At 42.4% G+C, this 23,714-nt stretch overlaps 1 protein-coding gene across 1 annotated transcript in view; it reads right to left on the minus strand.

Moving 5' to 3' along the window:
• pigg (phosphatidylinositol glycan anchor biosynthesis class G (EMM blood group)) overlaps positions 1-23,714 on the minus strand; it is a gene marked incomplete at its 3' end in the record, with an annotated part of 56,280 nt that overhangs the window by 31,585 nt on the left and 981 nt on the right. Inside the window, exons 2-7 of the mRNA XM_079229089.1 lie at positions 18,019-18,228; positions 17,325-17,513; positions 12,466-12,604; positions 8,659-8,871; positions 1,634-1,851; positions 625-909 (exon numbers count right to left, since the gene is read on the minus strand). Of these exons, the coding sequence (XP_079085215.1) occupies positions 625-909; positions 1,634-1,851; positions 8,659-8,871; positions 12,466-12,604; positions 17,325-17,513; positions 18,019-18,228 (1,254 nt within the window). The remainder of the gene's footprint in view (positions 1-624; positions 910-1,633; positions 1,852-8,658; positions 8,872-12,465; positions 12,605-17,324; positions 17,514-18,018; positions 18,229-23,714) is intronic.

The raw sequence follows: 23,714 nt of genomic DNA on the forward strand, positions 1-23,714 counted from the left end.
TTTTGTTTCACAGTACGAAACCATAAGAGCAAACGGTGCGATGTTAGATTAGATATTCCTTTATTAGGAAATGTGTCAGAGGTTACAGTGTTGGCTTCATGTCAAAGCCGTGTGTGTGTTGTGGTGAGAGATATCCACAGAAAGCGTGTGACACCACCTGCACCGGGAGAAGCGTCCGGTCTGTCCTCGGTCCGCCACGAGAGGACGAAGACGCAGCGCCGCTCAGAGGACTCGTCTATCACGCTGAAGGTACGGCGCACGTTTTGATGGGTGTTTTTTTTTGGGGATTAAATCCAGAGTGGCGGAAACGAGAAAAACAACTCATATTTTCATTTTGACCTCTCCGCCACTTGGAAAAAACCCAAAGATGGCCCCAGTGGAGCATGTGGTATTACACACTGCACCTTTAAATAGCAGCAAGCTACTGAATGCAGGCGTCTCTGGATGGAAAACCAACTTCAGATGATCACTTGTCCCTTTAATATTAATGTTACAAAACAACCACAGAGCAGCTGCACGGGTTCACAAGTTAGCCTCCGTGTTGAGCTCTCCCGCGCAGACAAAGCACACCTATGAGGGCAAACATCTGCGTGGGCGGTAAACATCTTCAGCGCACAGACTCACCTTCCCGTGAATCTTCGGCCCCAGGGGGAGTCGCCGCGTCACCATGGAGACTAGAATGCAAAACATAGCGGAGGAGAAGGCGACGGCGGCGAACACGAGGCCCCAGGAGAGGCTGCAGAAGTAACAGGAGCTCTCGGCGGAGGTGCACACCAAGACGTGCACCGAGGCGAGCAGCAGGCACATGAGGTAGAAAGGCAGGGAGAGCAGCGCCGAGAGGACGGGAAGGTCCACCACCGCCTCGCCGCTGAGGGCCTCGGGCATCGCCAGCAGCAGGACCAGCAGGAGCTGCAGGGCAGAGCGGGAGGAGGAGGAGAAGAACTTGTTTTGGGTTCATCTGATACAACCACAGAAACACAGGTAAAAGCAATGCCATCTGAAACATGTAAAGCATGGAGAGTGGGCCGTCCGCACATGTTGCGTTTAGAGTTTTGATAATTATGGCCATTGCATCTTGTTAAAGCTTTTAAATGTGGACATGTTTCTTTGTAAGAGATTCGTTTTACAGGGTTCATACACATTTTTGACCAATGGATTTCCATGACTTTAAACCAAATTTCCATGACCAAACATTTTGTGAAATCTCGGTGCAAACATAAAAAATTGAGTAAAGTATTTAAACAATGAGAATTCCAAAGCATACAGTAAACCTTAAATGACACAAATGAATGAGACAATAGTTTGATTAAAAGAATAAACATTTATATCGATGCCTGTATGGACGCCTGCTTATATTTTGAGCAACTTTCTTTTAAAAGAATATTAATTATTTCAAACTGAACATCATCATGAACATATGAATATAACACATTTACATGATTTTTCCAAAACTTTTGGGATTTAATTTTTTTCAAGGACTTTTCCAGGCCTGGAAATAACCATTTTAAAATTCTATGACTTTTCCAGGTTTTCCATGACCGTAAGAACCCTGGTTTTACTAACAAAACACCGACGAGCCACGCCGATCTACCAGCCTCCTCAGTCCTTAATGACTCCCCCCGGCTGCACTCACCTGAAACACGAACACCGTGCCCGCGACCATGGAGTACATGTCGTACTTGCCCAGCTGCTTGCTGAGGGACGAGCTCATGGCGGCCAGGGCCTCCAGGTACTGCTTCAGGACCTTTTTGCCCATGTTGGTGAGCACCTCCGAGGTGTTGCCCTCCAGGAAGAGCTTCATCCAGCTCCCATGAGCTCTTTCTGCCACGCGGAACTGCTCGAAGCCGGCCTCTGGAACGGGAGGAAGAAGTGGGGGAAGGGGCCGATATCAACAGCTGGCATGTTTACAAAGTGTGGTTTTGCTGTGAGCATTAACCAGGGATTACTTTGACATTGATGTGCACTGTCAGGTAGTCAAATACTTGGCATTACTTTGATATGCAGCAAAACTTCAGCCATATAGATTTGCCAAAATGAGGACAGTTGCAGCATCTCATTAATAAACTCTGTGGGTTTCCTGATGCGGCGTCATTTTTATTTTTGCGCTGTTTATTTATCACCAAATACCATCTGATGCATCAGGACAATTCCACTTATCTCCCAAACCAAACAAACGGTGCTTTTCTATTATGTAACGTCCACCTCTGTTTGCAGACTCAATGCAATAGTTTCAGTATTATAAAGGGAGCAGTTGGTCAATTGGTGGCATTATTTACATCAACAATCTGCCAACATACTGAAACATTAGCAACGTTACAACCACGGTTGGATGCTCGGCTCCCACTGGATGGTGATAGAACCGCTGGCAGAAATGCTGATATTTTTCTATTAAAAAACAAACTAAATTGTGAAAACAGTGAAGAAAAATGAAAGGCAGTCTGGAGCGCTTTGACTCACTTCAGGAGAAAAGGCCCCGTCAGATGGCTGCCTATCCTGCTATTTGTTTCCTCATGAATGAGAGTTCAGTAATCCTATTCATGACTTCATCAATCATTCTGATGCCCGTTGGATGTTATAGATGGGAAATCTATTAAATTTCAGCCTTTGCTTGTTCTGTTTCCTGTGTCGATAATGTAACTAAAATTGAAAAGATAATAAAATGCCTGTGGTAAAAAAGATTTAGTCCTAAAAAAAAAAAAAAAAAAAAAACTTATAATTTTATCAGGACCCTAACGATGAGGAGCCATGACTCACTCCCACGTTTACTTAAGGCAGACGAAGGGACGCCTGCTTTCATTTCACTTCAGTGCTTTAGGAACATGTTCAAGGACAAAGCAACGCGGAGGTTTGATGTGTGTATACATCAGACACACACACACACACACACACACACACACTATAACACCTATCTCGGCGGCATAGGCATAGGGGTGATAAATAGTGAGCGTGGCTCTGCCAGACAGAGGGGCTGGTAGAAATATTAGAACCTTAAGCCACAGGCATGAATCACACAATATCGACGGCCCTGGCCATGTTTCATCTGTCCACAGGAACACGTATTGGTTAATGGCCCTGCAAGATGCCTGAGGTTAGAGGCACAAGAACAACACAATATGAAGATTGAAACAAAGCGGACAGTGATGGATTTACACACGAGCTCTAGAAGGACAGTCAACATGTGCTTGTGCTCGTGCCGCTGCTGTGAGGTTCTTCTTTGCGTAACAGGAAATACTTATTACAGGAGTTATTATTGAGTCTGATATCATCGGAGACCAAAACCAATCAGAAATATGTAGGTGTGACTATTTGTCAAGAAGACTATATAACACACTTTATCAATGCACTTCTGGAGGCGTTAAGATTTATAAAAATGGACATTGATCGCTTTAATAACAACAGCGGGACTTTACATCATTAAAACTAATATTTTACCAAGACTCATATTTTACTTAAAAACTCAAACTACTATCTTTAGTCCATTTGTTTGGAGAGGAAGAGAGTCTTGTTTCAAACTCGAGACAAACAAAACAACCAAAGTGCTTGGGGAATTTGGCGCTTCCAAATTTAATTAGTTATGACTCTATGCTGCTTTAATCTAACAAATCCCTGTCTGGCTGTTAGGATTCAGTAACAAAGAGGAAAGGAATCCAACGAACGGAGCAATATTGGAACATAACAACTAAGGATACTGAAAAACAAAAACAAAAATGTGTAGAGAACACAATACCGGCCTGGGTCAAAGAAAATGCAAAATCAAACACAATTCTAAAAGAAATATGAGCATAAAGGAGATACACCCATAAACAGACTAATATCTAATAAGAATATATCCAGTCGGGTGTGTAAAACTATATTGGGGGAGATTTATCAGCTTGTGGAAGAGGAATCTCAGAGTCAAGAGCAAATCCAAAGAGTTACCATTTGGGAGAGTGAGCTGACTTTAATTACTTTTCACTTTGGATAAAGTTATTGCAATCTTGATTTCAGTGTGATTACTGGAGCGGATTAAAACCATGAAACAAACAGCATAAAAAAAGAAACAAGGCAGACAGAAAACTCGGCAGAGAGATGTGGAGGCAGAACAAGATGTTTTTTTAAACCTCGTACCGAGTTGAACTTTGAAAATGTCACTTTCATGTTTTGCAAGTTATGGTTACTTTAAGACAAAGAAACGCGATTGCAAAAGATTGCACAATAACGACAAAGTCTTAATATATCCAGTTGCGTCAGACTCCGGTTTCTGGGCATTGTAAATGTTTTTTTAAATGTTTTCTGTACTTTCTGTCTCCCTGATGAAACAACGTTGAAAGCTGAAATCAGTTTCTTTCCAGACGAGGAGGCGACTTCTTCCACACGCAGTGAGCTTCGACCCCAACAGGTGCTACTTAAAACATCATCCCTGTGACAACTATTACATTTTACTGCATAACAGCTTCATGATTACCCAAGTGGACGGTTCAGAAAAGTAAAAAATAAACTCATCCAAATGTAGGTCTGCTGAAATCATTTCCATTTCATCCCATCACTATGGAAACCAGAGACCAAAATAGAGTGGAAATGTGCTGCCAGTGCGGAAAGGTTTTTAATGTGAAAAGAAGTAGTTTGTTTTCAATCAAGTTTTGAAGAAGCAACATTTGCTGTTTACCACACCTGCAGGTTTGTGGCAGTTCAACACACTTTCCTAACGACAGCATGCCGCACACCGGGTCAGACGACAGGAGCTCCGAGAAATGAGACGTTACACAAATGTCTGTACAACACAACGATGTGCTTATAAAAAAGATGTTGTATAATATTTGATACTGAAATATAATGTGTTTATGAAGGCAAAAGAAAACTCAGGAGCTACATCTTAATAAGACTATATATGAGGGGCCGTTTAGTCCATAACTATTGAGACACTCTCACACTCACTACTGAAACACTCACGGTCACTACGGAAATGACTTGCATGAATACATGTGAGACACTTGCACATCCTCATGTAAGAGCATACATACATATAACTGAACAACGTATACATACACATTTGAAACATGTATACATATATATATGTGAAACACTTGCACATGTATCTAAACTTTTTTATATCTTTGTAATCATATGCAAGAGATTCAGTTATGAATGTATAAGTGTTCAAATATATATATATATATATATATATATATATATATATATATATATATATATATATATATATATATATACTGCATTTTCATATGTGCATGCATGACTGTTTCAGATAGATAGGTATAAATGTTTCACTCGTATGCATGTAAGCATTTCATATGTATGTGTATATGACACAGAAGTATATATATATGTATGCGTGTGTGTTTCTCATATGCATGCGTAAGTGTTTCAGACGAGTATGTATAGTGTTTTATATATGAGCGTGTATAGGTTTACAGAGTATGTATGTGTGTGTAAGTGTTTCAATAGTGAATGTACGAGTGTTTCATCAGTATGTGTGAGAGTGTCTCAATAGTTATGGCCTAAACGGCCCCTCATAACTATAAGACAGGGTTCATATACATTATGACCAATGATTTCCATGACTTTAAACCAAATTTCCATGACCAAACATTTTGTGAAATCTCGATGTAAACATGAAAAAGTGAGACAATGTAGTATTTAAACTAACAATGACAATACAAAGCATACAGTAAACCTTAAATGACACAAATGACACAAATGAATGAGACAATAGTTTGATTAAAAGAATAAACATTTATATAGATGCCTGTATCTATGCCTGCTTATAATTTGAGCGTCTTTCTTTTAAAAGCATATTAATTATTTTAAACTCGGCGTAAATGAACGACATGAACACATGAATATAACACATTTCCATGACTTTTCCAAAACTTTGGGGATTTTATTTTTTCCAGGGACTTTTCCAGGCCTTGAAATAACCATTTTAAAATGTCATGACTTTTCCAGGTTTTCCATGACCGTATGAACCCTGATAAGATTATAAAGCCATGCTAGCAGCTCTATGACGCTGCACTGAGGCATCGTGGTGCTACGAGCTAAATGCTAACGTCAGCATGCTAACATGCCAACTAGAGACAATGCTAACAAACCCACGGTTAGCACGTCAAATGTTGACCACGGTCACCAATTTAGTTTAGTGTGTCAGCATGCTTATTAGCACTAAACACAACGCTCTGCTTGATTTTTGCAGGTGTTTATTAATAAGCCAAAGCAGTGGAGTCGTTTAAATATCGACCTGGTGACGCCGCTGGATTAAAAGTCAGAGGAACATCAGCGTGAGAGGAATTGTTTTGCCCAATTTCACTGCAATCCATCTGATGGTTGTTGAGACATTTGTTAGTCAGAGGATCAACAAACATGATGAGGGATTCATCATCTGGACAGACCGAGCACACATTCCTGTTGGAATAACTATGTCTTCCATGTGGCCGCCATCGATTCATCTCCCAACCCAATCACTCATTTACAGCAATCTTATCTTGCCATCCAACTCATTTAGTTATCGTGACATCTTACATATCCGGGGTGTTAGTTTGAAATCAGTCCTCCAACACTTGCTGCTGACATGAGTAATTCCTCATTTCATGTTCATAAAAGAGTTTCTCTTCTGCTTTTGTGCTTCTTTCAGAGTTCAGAAAATTCTCATTTGGCCGGGAGGCTGCAGGCAACCCCGGCACCGCATATAATCTATTTGGTCGTCGCGTCAAAAGCATTTCACGTTAACTATGACGGATTCAGTAAAAAACGCTTTTTAGAAGATTATGATTTTTCAAATGAAATGCCACATGTCCGATTGTTTGCCAAACAAGCCGGTTATCAAAGAGTCTGCCTCCCTGCCTCCTTTTCCATCCGTCTCATTTATAACGATGAGATGAATTGCTTCTGACCGACCAAACGTCTGCAATGGTAACTAGTGACATGTTGCCGAAAACGAGGGACAGCGACGGAGAGAGACGGACGGGGAGACGTGGAGGGAGAGGATAACTCTGACAAACAGTGTGACCCCCGAGATGGAAGCAGGGAGCAGAGCTCCGTGAGGATATGTGCATGCATTTGCACAGAGTGGACGGCATTAATGTTCAAGAAAAGACCCACGGCCTGTTTGTGAGTCTCACCGTGTCAATGGTTTTTTCCACCCCGCAGCTGTAAGGTCATTTAAATCCAGACTTATAGAAATCGATATCCAGAGAGTTTAAACCAACACCCTGACATGACAGGAACAGGTCCGTCTGTTTCTCACGCAGGTTCAGTCTTTCTTCTCCAAAGCCCGGCTCTTGTGTGACATGGTCAGTGTCTATGGCCGCTTTTTGTAACCTACTTCCTGTAAATGCATACTTGATTCATCTGCGTCAGCGAAGAAAAAAAAACAATCACAAAAACACTGTAAAATGAAACCTTTGGATGGATTATCTGAATGCAAGATGAATATTTTCAATCTGGTAACCGCCAGTAGAGACCAGTGGAAAATCTCCCTAAAATGTGTCTTCTTTCATCACAGGACTGCGGTGTTGACAAGCTTTCGTTTGAACGCGTGAGATGATTCCACCCTCGTCTTAATCAGAGCGCTTCAGGTTAAACGCTGCTTTGATGCAGCCGACAACACGGAGTGAATAATGAGGAGACGGACTTCTACTTACAGAGAGACACTTCTGAGTCAACTTAAGTCTGCGCCATCTGTGCGTCTCCAGTGGAAAAGACGACAGGCACAAAACTGGGGCGTGGGATGCAAATAAAACAACCATCAAAATGAGACAGTGATCCGCTTCCTCCGAGCTCACGTATGATGTCTCAACAACTTGTGTGGAGTTTTACTGGCTGTAAAAAGAGACCATTGTATTTCTTTAAAGCAGCACAAACCATTTTCTTGGCCACATAGCGCCACCGTCTTGCAGAGTAGTTATAGCTAATGTGTTAGCAAACAGCTTCCTATCAAGAACCGTGTGCACATCCAGCACACACACTGTAATATTAGCTCTCCTTTTTGCTCTGTTTTTGGTCATATCTCTCTCCTTAGCAGCAAAATGCTCCACTATGTTCACCGGCTGGTCACCAACTCTGTCTGTGTCTGGCAGTGGACATACCACATTCTTTTTTACATCGACAACGGCTGATGTTGTTGGCGAGTGTGAACAAAAACAGTAAAACTGTGCACTGTAAAAATGCAAACCATTGAGCTGAAAGAGGCTGATATGAGGATCTGGAAAGCCAGGTGATCATTTCTCTTTGGGTTTGCCACTATTCGTTTGACTGTTTTTCAAAGAAATGTAAATAACATTTAAATAAAGTGCAAATTAAAATATAGCCTTAGAACCTGTAAATGATATGCTTCAGCAGTCTTCATTTTTGCAGAACGAGAAGTTGCTCTTCATATCTGTGACAGCTGGCTTTCCCTGCACATTTGGAGTTGCCAGTCAGCTTTAAGTGTGATGCAGTTGACCACAAGTAGCTGGTCACAGAGTTAAAATATAACTGCCTTTTGGAAAGAGATTTCTTGCTACACTGAATCACATTGTTGTGGTCATTGGGAAGATGTAGCCACTGAATACAATCAGCCGCCTCGCGCGCTACACGGCATAGTGATGAGACTCCCTGTCAGACAGGGTCCCGGCTCTCCGAGCTTTAACGAGTCCAGAGGTTGGACTCTCAGAATTCGTTACTCACCTTTCTCATAGTCGGGCGTGCTGTCTTTGAGCAGGCAGCTGAGCTGGTGGCCATTGAGATGCAGGAAGCGCAGCTGGTCTCGGAGAGAGGTCTCCTCCAAGACACCCGGGATGACGCGGCCCACGCTGTTCTGAGATATGGGCAGGCCGAGTCCCAGGGCCAGTGTTGGAGTCAGGTCAACCTGCTCCACCACGCCGGGCTTCTCCATTCCCACTGACACCACCGGGAAAAAACACACACACACACACACACACACACACACACACACACACACACACACACACACACACACACACACACACACACACACACACAACAGTGAGGATCCACTATGCACATGATACATGATGATACATGACGCCTTTTTATATTTTAGTGGTGTCTTTGTCTTGCTGTGTTGTTTTCTAACCTTCCCTTGAAGACCAGCCTCTATCTCTCATATATATATATATATATATATATATATATATATATATATATATATATACACACACACACACACACACACACATACATACATACATACATATAAATAATTCAAGGAATCTGTTCAACCTGAATGTAACAACTAACTTCTTCCTCTATTCATTCCAAGAACTAGATTTAAAAAGGTAAAATGCACCCTCTACCTCCCAGTGGACTTTCCCTTTAAAAACCGGACACAGAAAATCCTTCAATAACTAACCAGACAGTGAAGCCTAAATGGATTTCCTTCTGAAGAAAAGTCACATTTCATCACTTCAAACTATAAGCTATCTTCAGACAAAAACTTTTTACATGATGGATGGGAGGAAATGGCTCAATTTTCATACTGTCTGCTGTGGAAGATTCCTCCGTTCACACAATAAGAGCCTGTCTGAAATAATTTCACAACAGTCAGAGATTCATTTGAAAAATGGAGGCCCTTCTCCTGAAGTCATAAGGCTTGCACAAACAAAATCCCACGCCTTAGTGTTATTTAGAAGCGATTATGAATATCATATTTTACTGTGTGTGTGTGTGGTGGAACAACTGAAGCCTTTCTCCACAGTTGACTCATTTCATCTATTAAAGCAAAACCCATTAGCGGTATCTTTGGCGATTAGAATCATTGCGATATCCCGTTTGAATTCTAACACAGAAAGCTTGAACCCGAACAGGAAAGCGCGACAATCAATCCTCCTAATTACTCTTGTATTAATGCCCGTGGGTGTGACCGTGCAGAGGGGCTGTCGCAACATGCAAAACAACCCAAACAAGAGCAAAACACCGGCTGAGAGAACAGAATCATTATCATTTTTCAAAGCTCGTCACCTGTCACAACAGACAGTTGTTGAGACTCGTTGAGGCTCGGCTTCCTGCGGAGAGCTTTCAAGAACACAAAGAGAGTGGGCGTCACTCCCCAAATCGTCTGTGTGTGAGTGAAGTTTTCAGGTTGCAATGATGAACTGTAACGGTGTAAATATATCCAGACGTGAACGATGCAGATCACATGCGTGGGACTGAAGAATGGGACAACCCCCCCAGCGCTGTGAGCTAATTTGGTAATTGGACACAATGAAAATCAGCCGGCGAATCATCCGACGGATTTTAAACGGAGACGGATTTGGAACAAGACAAGGACTTTGCCGTGTTGAGCCTATAGCTATTAAATCTGCCGAGTACACAAGGCTTGTTTAAATCGGCTACTTAGCGGTGAATGACCACACGTGTTGAAGTCACGCTTTTAGCTGATGAGCAAAGTTCATGGAGCATTCTTTTTAAAAGTGAAATATTTTCATACATTATCGTTTTGGGATTTGTTCTTTGAGAAAGAAAAAAAAAACATCACGAAGAAGAGCCACTCGCATGCTGTGGGAACAGATGTGTCGTAACTCAGAGAAAGGTTACACACACAGAATGCTGATTCATAGATGAGAGCTGCAGCTGACGAGGAAGCCATATGCACAAGTATGTGGCTCGCTAACGCAGCTCTGAAATACCACGCAGCCCTCCTTGAACAGAGCCACACATTTATGATTATCGCATGTTTCCCCCCACCCCCATTATTTATTTTCTTCTGTGTGCACTAATTCTGTAATTTATACTAACTCTAATAGATGATAGTGTGGCTTTTATGACTGTCTCAGGTTTTTACTATGTCAAAAATGATTGGTAGATACAAATAAACTGTGGATATTACATATTGCTTATTATCTGCGCCAAGAAATTATGTATTCGGTCGTGTGCGTGTAGGTGTGTTTGTGCATGTAGGTGTTTGTGTGTGTGTGTGTGTGTATTAGGGTTCCGCATCTCTGAGTCTGTCCGACTGTTTACGGTTAATCTCACATAATGATGGACTCATCAGCCAAATCGTTGTGCTCATTTATGACTGTGTGCTCAAGAGCCTCTCGTGGTTGCAGTTATTAACCCGTTTCACGTTGTATTGACCGTTTTATGCCGAAGGCCTCACTACTCTTAACCGGCGGTATCTGAGACGTCATGGCCTTATCCATTCTAAGTTATTGGCTCTTCATGGTTTCGACAGCAGCAGTGTGTCAAGGCTCCTTGAAGAAAGCAAGAACAGGCAAGAATGCACGGACACTGAGGTAAACAATGACTGCAGGGCTTCTTATTTACCCACACTGCCTGATTAAAGTGGCCTCGCCTCTCGGGATCCTCCCGGCTCTGTCGACTAAATGCTCCGAGAGCATCCGTGAGAGGGCTGCTTTCTCAATGATGCATTCAGATTAAACAGTGAAGCTCAGGTACTGAGCCAGTAATGAACTCTGATCCGCAGCAGCCTGTTCTAATGAAAAACAACAGACAGTTGAGCTTTCTACCAACGACTTGCCATCTCGCCGTGAGGCCCCTGATTGAACCAACCGATGCATTAAATAGGACGCGTTTCCATGTCAACATGTGTACACCTCAGGAGGTATTTAAATAAAGTCTATTCCTTATAGCTTTATGGTTACAAAGCACTCAAAGAGCAATGGATGCAAGACCTAAATGATCCTTTCTAATTATTTTATTGGGTGCTTCAGAATGTCTTCTCTATAGGAAGCTCAAAGAATGAAGACCACTATGACAACAAGAGTGGACCTAAAAGGTCGGTGAAAAACAATTTACTCAACCAGCTCCAGAGAAGTGCGACAATACTAACTTATTTCAATATCCCAAAGAAACGGCGTCAGCCTCTCTTCATGTCTATGTCAGTGAAACAGATAAACCCACCTCATCAATGACTAACGGAGTTCAGTCGAGATGCGTTTCACACAGCAGTACACAGATTTTGGCATTTACTTCCCACCCCTTCTGTGATTGGTTGGATTGGAGAAGGAACAACGTGATTCAATCTGTTGGCACCGCAGGAGGCCCGGAGTGCAAGAAAACCACGAATCCTGGAGCAACAATTCAAGTGAACTGTAAATGATTAATTAACATGAATGATTTATAAATAAATAAAAATATATATAAATAAATAAAGATGCGCGACAGAGGATCAGAAATAAACTTGGCTGAGCGAGAAGCAATTATCGCGTTCACACTCAGCCACAGTCATCACGCCGCAACTAAAGTTACGCTCAGGAGTTTTCTGTTTGAACTCGCCCTGAAATGAATGGGAAGCGTTCGTGAGCATGAAAGAAAACTATTCCCCGAGAAATCCTGTTTACACGCTCAGTTTAATTCATAATTCGGATCAAAACACATTCTCTCCGGCAGAGATGTCGCCTTAACTCCAACTCAAAATGTCAGGGCCACACATATTGGTGTCGACAGAAGACATTCAATTTAATGACAAATCCGCAGCCTTCGGCTTCTTCAAGCAACAGTTAGACGGTTTACCTTTTCTCTTGAAGGCCGGGCTTATGAGCACCAGCGGCGTGTTGATCTCTGGCTCCGAGGAGCCGCCGTGGCTGCCGGTCTCCGACATGCCGTGGTCTCCGCACAGCACCAGCAGGTAGGGCAAGGATCCCTCCGCCTCCTGAGAGAGACGCAAACACACAAGGTTAATGGACTCCGACTGCACGTGATCTATCTGAGAGCCTCAGAGCTCAGAGTCGAGACGTGAATAATTCAAACGTAGCACCGAAAGGGGAAAAAAATACAAACAATACACGCAGTTTGGAAAACAGAGCAGTGGCATTAAATGACAGCTGCCGGGGCAGAAGATCACTTTGATGTTATTACGTTGAAGACGTTAAATTATTGCTTCAGAGACGGAAGTCTTGACAAACACTTCCTGGCACACTTTCACCGCATCTCCAGGCTTGAAACTAAATTCAGTATCGGCAGCAAACAAGCGCGGGATGACCGGCTTTGATCACGCGCGGTTCCTCCCTCAGCGATTCCCTTTCAACTAGAGTCACGAGAGCCTTCCTCCGACGACGACTTCGACGAGGACGCCGCATGAGTCACGGCAGTGGGGGCCGCTTTAGAGAAAGCACGACAGCAGATATTAACAAAACAAAAGCCAAATCTTACCACACATTATACAAAGACTCATCTGCTCTGGTGTTGTACCACACAGAGCGAATCAAAGACCAGAGACTTCATTTATTATTAAAGATTAGAAATTGCCTTCTTTCAGCCCCCTGCATTAATAGACAGCCTGGAAGACAGAAAACGCAATGATTGCTGAAAAGGCCGAAATCAATTCTGCTTTTTTTTTTGGTGTTTGCAAGCCAAGTTAGATAAAACGTCCGTTTCATTGGGGACGACTTCATCCAAACAGAAAAGGCCAAAGTCAGCACAAGTGTTTATTTAGCCGCGCCTGTGGTGGTGAATCGATCCTTCTTTTTCTTTTGACAGTGTTAGAACGTGACATTAAAACATGATGAAGACACCGAGCCAACACTGCGGGTTGGAGCCCAAACGGAGCCATTGTGCCCTCAGCCGACCCGTTGTGTTGCTACTCGCTCAGCAAAGAAGAAGCAAAAGACTTTACCTCTCGGGCGCTTGTTATAAATGGCTTTGGACACGAGGAATGCCCAAAAAAATAAATAAAAAAAGAGAACATCTCAAGACCGGTACTAAACACCACTGAGTCTCTTCTCTGGTTAGGAGAAGTCAGAGTTCACGTCTCCAGGATGAAAGCACCAATACACAAGGTACCACTCTGAATCAGATAATAGCTCATGTTCTCTACAGGCCAGAAAAGAACAAGCTAAATGTTTTTTGGGGCTTTTCTACTCTGAAATCATGCTACTCCATCTGGTAAAGCAGTGATTACCAACCACGGATTTACCCCACGGGTACTTTACCCCACTCAAGGGGAAAGTTCAACAAAAAAAAACAGCTTGAGATTCGAGGAAAAATAACAACGTCCACAAATAGTACTACAAGTTGGTGTGATGCTGATCGTCAGTAAGAATGAGCAGTAAACTTAGCTGTAACACACGTGTTGCTATTGAGAGTTAGCAAGCGAGCAGAAGTAGAATAAGTGAACTAAAATTAAATTATTAGAGAAATGGTTGAATTATTTATTGTCATTATGCAACACAGGGTTACATAGTGAGAAGAAAAGGTTCAATGAATAATAATGAATGAGTGATGAAAAATCTAAATAGTAGTATTAAAGCAACCTAAATATGGAGAATTAATTCGTATGAAAAATGTATTGCAATAATAAAGACTTTTATATTATCAATAGTGTTAAATATTCATGAGTACATATTGAGCCAACGAACGCTAATTATAATTCTCCTCTGACAAATTGTGCATTTGCATGAAGGCTTTGGAGTTACGGCTCAATAACAGGTCTTCTGTCGGGAAGATATATTATATTATTAATAAGAAGAAAAAAATAATTTACACAATTCAACATTGCCTTCATCTCTCTTGAGAAATACGTGGCTCGGATTACACGCCGCTCCGCAGGTCGGCTTTAAGAAGTTCGGCACTTCAAACAGCAAAAGCAGCAGCCCAGCCTTCAAAAATAATAACTCTGAAAACATATCCAGAGGAGAAGATTGAGGCCATGCGATCTCCATTAACACAAAGGTCTGATGGGGGTCTTTATGACCGGGAGGTCCTGCTTTGCAATCACGTTTTAATGGAGAGCTTTGTGCGTCCGCTCTGCAGGTAGAGCATGTCTCTCTCCTGATGTGAACTCACTGAAATAGTCCACGGCAGAAACTTTTGAGGCCCGCCATGCGAAGACCAGCCTGGACTTCTACGTCACCGCTGTCACGACAAAAGCACGTGCTGATGAGAGAAAACTAAGTTGTTGTGTTTTGGGGGTAGAAGCTTCTGAAGGTATCCTGCGGGACCCCATTGGGCTGGGTCTATATTTAGGTCACGGTGCTGCTGTGGAGGAGAACCGCTGCACAGCTCTTACTGAAGTGACTGAAGCCAGACGTTCAAACACCTTTCTCCCAGAGCGCTCACATGCGAGGCGGCCGCTGCCCTCCACCCAAAAAAAACACACCCAAACAAACGTTGCATCCATACGTAGCCCCTCAGGAAGAGGAAACGTTTGCATCCGTCCGCTTTTGGCTGTTCTCTCTCTGCCGTTTCAGGGATGAAGGACGAGAGAGGAGCGGGAGATTGCAGCTCGCCTTGACAATCTAAGTACAAGCTCCAGAGCTGACTGGCAACGAAACAACACACACACACACACACACACACACACACACACACACACACACACACACACACACACACACACACACACACACACACACACACAAAATTAAAGATAGCCGAAAAGCTTAACAGTTTATTAAATCTCTGCGGTTGCTGCAACAGATAATATAATAACAGCTGGAAACAGTACAAAATATCTGCGTAATTAAATTACCATCCAAACACCTATCATGCTAAAAATAAAACCCGAGATAGCGTCACATTAATACAACTATTGATTATTACTTCATATTTACATTTTTTTGTTTTGTTACTATTTAATGACATTGACTGCTACTATAATAACCCAGATAACCCTTAAAAATGACATTGCTTATAAATAAATGTGAGGATAATGTTGAGCTGAATGGATTTTAATAGACAAACGTTGACGAGCAATAAGTAAATCACGGAGCAATTAGTCGAATTAACTTGAATTTAAAAAGTAGAAGCCAAGCCAGTACCTCTGCATACAAAGAGAGTAAATAATAAGACGGGTCAAGCTGAAGATGTTTATGAAATGGAACCAGCATCAGCCATGTTGAAAGTATTTACAGTCTGTAATTACCTCTCTATGAAACTGTTTTCATTGTTAGTGGCAGAGTCCACACTCAACTCGCCTTCCTCCGAAGGAAACAATAGTAGAGGCTGTAATATAAATCTCATGCATCTCCCTTCAGACATTTTGATTATAATCCATTTAGCACAACCCGTTTTTGAAAACATCTTCTGGGTGAATTGTGTATATATCATTTCAGACAATTCAATGAAAGTTTAAATCAGCATTTACCGTTTCTTTGTCCACTTGGGGTCAGACCTCCACGACAGGCTGTACACATGCATTTGACTTATTGTGGCCTTATTAAGTTGATGCATCGTGCTGCAAACAGCAGCGTCTGGCAGGTCAATTGTTGTGCAGCCTGAGCTACTGGGAGCTTTTTCATTGAGTTTACTTTTAGCCAATTGAGTTGAATTTGAGTGTGCAATGTGCATGCCCAGGGCTTTTATTGTGAAAGGTAAGTACAAAAGGAGCGTCTCCTTTGTCGAGTTTTAAAGCACGGCAGAGCCTCCCTGATGTCGTACACTATGTTGTTTTTTTTTATATATATGTCCGTTCCACACAACGGGATTGGTTGATATTTGTATTCATTGTGTGAAAGCTCAGAAAATGAATCTTGTTCCCGAATAAATTATGCCGCTTTTTTGCTGCGTTCTGTGTGAACTATATAATGACATTGAGAATTAATCGCACAAAAGAAATGTCAGAAAAGTGTGAAAGCCCATCACAACTTCCAGTGGCATGAGGTCATCCAATTGCTTGTTTTGTCCAACCGACATTTAAAAAACTAAGATATTCAGTTTACAGAACACTTTTCAAGGCCGAGAAAATTGCAAAGAATTGCATACCTCTACTAAAAACACAAGGGCTATTTGAATAATGTTGGTGTTATAATAAAATGACGTTATATGTGATAGGGAGAAAGCTGAATACAGTTGTTCCTCACTGGGCTCAAGGTAACCCACGAGACTCTAACTGCTGACACTTATGAATGTTTGGCACTTCTGCTTAATAGTAAATTAAACAATTATTCAATAACCAAAATAGTAACAATTTCTTTTTTCTTCTGTTGACCAAGAGCTGACTCACAGCGACAGCAGCAATCATGTGCTTCTGACCACCTGACAAGGCCGACATCCAGCTCCGCTTTGGCCCCCTCCTCCTGAGGGGAGCAGTCCAGCTCTAACGCTACTAGACCGTGGACAGAGGGTTCATTACAGCGTCTTTAGTGGAAACCTCAGACGAGAGTCAGTGAGGGAAACGTCGGGGAATAAAACCAAAACAATGAGGCGTTCAGTGACTCTTCATCACGATGCGCCCCACTTTTACATCAATAGAAGAAATTTGACCCATTGTTTATATAAAATGGTTCATCATTGCAGCTTTAAAACACTCTTTTAGAATCCTTCATCACACGTTTACAAAACAAACTCTGCAACAAACCGTAAGGAGAAATCCAGAGACAAAGGAAGATGCAGATGCAACATGACGTAGAAACATAGATTATATAAGAACGCACCTTTGAAATGAGGGCACTGTGAATCTTCTTCAGGACGTCGTCCATCTCCAGCAGTTTGGGCTGGATGAGGGAGCTGTGGGGTCCGCTGATGTGACCGATGTGGTCCAGGCCCAGGTAGTGCAGGATCAAGATGTCCCAGTCGTCCCTCTTGAGGGTGCTGTCCAGGTGACGGGTCACGTTGTTGTCCACCTGCACCGTGCATAAAAAGACACACACAGGACTTCAACCGATAACCAATTAAAGTTGGTCGGTGTTATTCAGAGTCGCTCCCCCTTGAGCAAACACAGCGTGAGCTGAGAGCAGCTTAACCCGGAGCTGAGATGGAGCCTGATGATTATCTGATCATCATGAGGCAAATATTACGCGACATTTGTAGCTGTGGCATACGGCGCAAATAGCTTTGAGTGTGATCTCGCCTCCCTGGTTGCTCAGCTGCCTTCATCTCTTTAATGCAGATCACATTGCCTCGAACACACAATACATACATTAACCACGGCTTAATTCATCATTAATACATCACGCACGGCCTTTACTGTTTGTATTGGAGTTATGGTACGGTTAGAAATGCTTCATAATTATGTTTTTTCCTTCCGCTCCTGATGACACAGAAAACATGTCTGCCACCAGGCGCTTTAACCCTTTCATCGATATCAGCCGAAGAACTCACTAACATGTCTCTCTCACATGTACGTACCTCGGTGTAGTCGGACACGAAGAAGGAGGTGGTGCCGTCGTGCTCCATGAAGTGCTTGGGGAAGAGGCGCACCCAGGTGTCGTCTCCGTAGAAGACCATCCTCTTCCCGGCTGTTTTGGCCTGCCAAACCAGGTTGTCCTCCAGCAGCGCCGGAGAATTCAGGTTCATCACCACATCGATGAAGCCGGGGATGGTGCCGGTGGTGAGAGCCTAGAGAGAGAGAGGGGGGATGTTGTTGTAATTATCCTTTGAACAATAATTGCCTTTTAATGCTGGGAAACAAAGTCGCCATATTAATCCAGCTATTAAGATTTGTGTTGCAGAACTGTTCAGAAAAAACACATTCACGCGTTTATGTATTCATCAAGGATCTCTAAAAACAAAATACATGGAATGAATCAAGTCTGATTGGTCACTGCTTTGAGCCAAAACCCAAACGGCGTCCCACACCACCACCACGCTGCTCTTGCAGCCACAAATGGGAAGTGAAGGCTGAATCAGGTCAGATGGATGATTTTTATGAAGTATAGTTTCTACAGATTTCATCACGAACCTGAAATAGAACAACACACCTACTCCGTTGAATGACAAGGAAAACACAGCCGCGAGTCAGGGGAGAGCGTGGTGCATCGTCGAGGGCGGGCAATAACATATTATATATATTGGATTGCTTGCAAAAGACTCTGTAGCGGTTTGTGGCGAGTGCCACTTCAAACGGCTCCATAGTCGCTCTGTGGCTACTTCACAGGCGCAAGAGACAAATAGCAATAAACTAAAAAAGGTGTCACACCCCCACAGACCTCGGGAACTATCACAGGTTTTTGAACGTTTTTATACTTCACACTCTCAATACACCTACCGAGGGACAATAAAGTTTCATCATGCGCGCCCGGATGTATGGGAGTAGAGGTTCTCCTACTTAACGACAAACTAATAAACATACTTTATGACGGGGTCATGGCCGACGGATCCGCGCTTATAGCGCTGACTGTCAAACCAAAGCTGAAATTAGGGGCCTCGTCTTCTGAGCTTTGTTCCCAAACTCAATTATTTACCACCGATGTCCTTCCTTCCTTTCTTACGATTGTTTATCCTCCTGTCGGTGCAGATGCACGTCATGCACGTTTCAAGGAAGAGACGGAGGGTTCTGCTTCAAAAGTCGTCGTCTCCCTTTCTCTCTGCCGGTTCAGTTACATCGAGGTCCCTCGTCTATTAATAGAAATTATCTTTTTTGCCAAACTATGAGAACACTTTGCTGTTTGCTATAATAAACTGAGGGGGCAAATCTTCTGTCAAGAAGAGGATGGGCTGGAGACAAAGCGTTCAGTTTAAAGAAGGCTAGATCTTGAAAAAGAGGCACAACGTATTAATTACTGGCCACCAGAATGGGTCCAAGCTCGCGATGTGCCTCTGCTTAAATGCCACATACAATACCATGAAAAAGGGTTGGCAAAAGATTTTTCAGATTCCTTTTAACTTAACTTTCTACTTTTAACTTAAAGACCCTCTTCTCAGGAGGTATTGTCAGATAATGCTCAAGGACCAGTGGACCAATTCTGCACTCAGGCAGATACTGGCCTTTCAAAACAGCCACATTGCTGCTGCTGCTGTCCGCTGAGGGCCAAGTCAGCCTGAGAGCTCGACCGGCCACATGTGAATACAGGACGGGGGAAAGCAAACCCGCTTCTTTTCTCTTCCCGTCTCGGTTAGGAAGAGCAACAGGAACCCTTACATTTAGAGGGAAGACCTCTGGGAAGAGATCCTGGTAACACGACTGCCTGGCCCATATTTAAAAGAATAAAGATAAAAAATACCACACAGACAAGACACTAGATACTATAACTGTGTCCCTGACTTTAAAATCCAATGAGCTGCAGAATGAGCATGAAGCTTGTAACTTTATTACATACAGGGTTTAACTGTGTCGTCCTTCAAATCGGAAGTTCGATCCGCAGCTCAGCTCAATGTTGATGCGTCCTTGTCGCTTAACCCCAGTGGTGTGTATGAATAGGTATGAATGATGAGTTAGAGTCCCGATGGGCAGGTGGCACCCGGCCATCAGGGTGTGAATGGGTGAACATGTAGTGTTCAAGCGCTTTGAGAGGTCGGAGGACAAGAAGGGGAGCTGTGCAAGTCCACTTAGCGTTTACGGTTGAGTGTGAGGTCCAATGTGCGTGTGAATGGATTAGGATTCAGGTTAGTCGGCTGTGTTCAGGTGTGTCCTACCAGTTAATTGGGTGCAATGCAGTGATGGTGGCCACTGAATGGCAGCTGGCCTCTACTGCCACCTACTGGTGTGTCACCAGAGCTGCAGGCCGAGATAGAACAGTTGAACCTCGACACCTCCCATGAAGTAAAAAACACTCTGTGGACAAACGTTTGACTATCAGAGGAGATTTTGGGATTACATTACAGCAGACTCTCGTCTGAGTATCTCCACTTCAAAAATGAATATGCAAACATCCAGCGTGTTATTTTGATATATACACACACACAAGTAAGAATATGAAGCAATTCATTAGGCTAAAAACACACAGTGCTGTGCCTCTAGAGAGAAATTAGGAGCAGGGTTTACACATGTACCTGATGCTCTCAGCGAGCCTGCAAGTGCCATTTTCAATCCTCTCCTTCCACTAAAATAAATAAAAAAAAAAATATATATATATATATATATATATATATATATATATATATATATATATATATATATATATACACACACACTACACCTCAGCTGCAACATAAAACCTTCATGGCTGCCCTTCTAAATCAGAGATCATATTTCGAGCTGCCCCGTCTTCATCGATTTCCCGCCACATGCTCTTTTACCGTCGACAAATCTTTTGAGGAAGGTTCACACTCAGGGCCGTTTCTCCAAGCTGCCTGAGGGCCCTTCCCCTCCGCCATCACTCCTCTAAACCCTTCGGATCGTGGCGGAAAAGCTGTCGTCTCCTCCTCCACGTCATGACAACCGACTGTCAGCTCCTCCCCGACACAGAACTTAACTCTGCTCCATAAAGCTTACAGACAGCTGCCTTGTGTCTGTTGCATTCCCGTCCTCACATCCAGCTCTCAATGTGTGTGCGAACAGTTTAACGTTCATCTGGCAGACGATTCCACCCAAAACGCATTGAAACGCCACAGGAACAAGAGCTGCAACTTAACACCTGTTCTTTTGTAGAAATAACTTAATTTGCTGATCAACAGAATATAAATGATGTTATAGATTAGTAGGATTTAGTGCCGTCTGTTACTACAGACAGTTAATAGCAACTATGATGGATTCCTAGCCTGTCAAGTCAAAATCCCACCCATGCACAAGTTACAACGCTCAAAATGAAGATTCAACGCTTCTATTTGTCATATAAGATAATAAACTGAATGCCTTTGTTTTTATGGTCGTATAAAATATGAATACGTCACCTAATAATGAATAATTAATTAAGGTGTCCCTTTTTATGTTATTTTCTGCTTTTCTTTTTCATGAGATGCAGAAGGCACCAGCAATTTCATCTCATCCTCCACCGGAGAGAAGAGTTTTTATTTTTATTTCTCGAGTGCATTTCATTGCTGAACCCTGTTTTCCAACCTATGACCTCACGAGATACAACAGAGGGTTCAAAGTGTTTCTGAGTAGAGAAAGTTTATCCTGCACGTCTTTGTCTCACGTGATGGTCGAGGCCAAAAAAGCCAATTTGATGGCATCAGCTCCATCCATCCATCAGCTGAGCTTTCAAAATTGTGATTACCATTTCAGGACAAAAAAAATAATCAAATCTGCCAGATTAATTAAAGGACGATAGTTGATGCCTCAGTTGGACACTTTCGCAAATTTTAGAGATTTTCTGGCTTCTATTCATGAAGTAATAATGTAAATTAGCAGCTCTGATGACGGCGTTTGTCATTAGTTTAAATAATGAATTCATTAATAAAAAATGGATAGTGAAATAACTGGAAGCGGCCCTCTCACACAGCACCATGACGGCTGTGCCCCGGGTTGTTTTTCTCCTCCAGAGTTTCCGACACGTATCCCGTCCACCGTGTTCGACACCGTCCACGCACGCTGTTGGCCGACCGGAGAACTTTGCCGAGTCTGCACTCTCGAGGTCCTCAGCCTCACCTGTCCAACTAGTCGCTCACTGAGGAGGCACTCTGTCCACATTGTGTATCTGAAGCTGCAAGCTTCTTCCCGGGCTGAGTTTTTGGCTCCAAACTTCTTGTATCTTTAAAGCAGCTTGAGGCTGTCAGCAACATCCCCCCCTCCCCCAGAGCGAAAACCTGAATGCCCTCTGACACTCGAGCAGAATATTCGGCTACACCTGACAACTTGAGTTGGATGCCTCTGCGCTGTCCAACAAGACCAAGCTGCTTTTCTCTTTTTTCCTCTCCTAGAAAATCAGTCATGTTTGCAAAATTCTCTCTCTCTCTCCTCTCCCCTCCCTCCTCCCCTCCTCCCCCCCTTCCAAACTTAGTGTGTATCAGCACAACCAACTGTCATGTGGCGAACATGACAACCCTCCCGGATCCACTCCCAAAATACTCTCAATGTGACAACGCACCGTGTTTTCACCTTTTTTTGTGTGCCATTTGCAGTTGTCGACTAGAAACTCGTCTCAAAATGTCCTTTAGCGCGATTATTCTGGGCTCACAGGACGGGTGGCTTTTTTGGTTCCAACACTTGAACCTCAGGTCTCTCTTGTAAAAGATACTTGAATCAATGACAAGGCCTATATACAGTGTGTGTGTGTGTGTGTATATATATATATATATATATATACATATATATATATATATATATATATATATATATATATATATATATATATATATATATATATATATATATATATATATTATTTTTAAGCCTCTTTGATGGGCTGGATTAAATATTGGTGATGAGGTCTTTTTTTGCAGTTTTACTAATTATGACTCATGTTTTCCCAGAGCCCAAAGAGAATACCTCAAATTGCTTCTTTTGTCCAAAAACCTGCAACGGTATTAAATTTATAATGATACAAAACCAAGAAATCCTCGTAGTTCACAAGAACATAAACGATTCAGTTTAGGTTCAGTCAGTTTTGTGTTTGATTATTTCTTCGTCATGCGATACAACGGAATAATCATTTCAGCACATAATTGATTTAAAAAAAACATTTGAAAAAGTACTCTGACATTACTAAGACTTGCTGATTAAGTCAAGCAACAATATTAAACTCAATTTACTCCAGGAAAACAAATGTATTGCAGGGTTAAAAAAACAAATCAAATTCAAGTTGAGGCAGCGCTCCCTGTGCGGAGCTTTGTTGCATGTTTCTCTCCATCTCTCTGTCGCTACTATATACCTAATATACTAATATATACCTAATTATATACCTAATATACTACTATATACCTAATTATGTACCTAATATACTACTATATACCTAATCAAGGCATAACATTCTCAGTAAGTCATTTCATTTGACAAAATCTGGTCAATTTGAACTTTGCATTAGCTTCAACAATAACGTTGATTTTGTCTCGCAGCCGGCGCCACAAACTGCAGCTTCAAAAATGACACTTCAGTTGCGTGCTTTCTGTTTATACTGGAACACAGCAGTTTACCTGAACTCTGACAGGTCCACGTGTCATGTCTCTTTTAGTAAAGTACTTGTCCTTTCTAGAAAAAAACGAACAATATATCATGAACCAGTTTT

Source organism: Taurulus bubalis (genome assembly GCF_910589615.1).
Source record: "Taurulus bubalis genome assembly, chromosome: 13".
NCBI lineage: Eukaryota > Metazoa > Chordata > Actinopteri > Perciformes > Cottidae > Taurulus > Taurulus bubalis.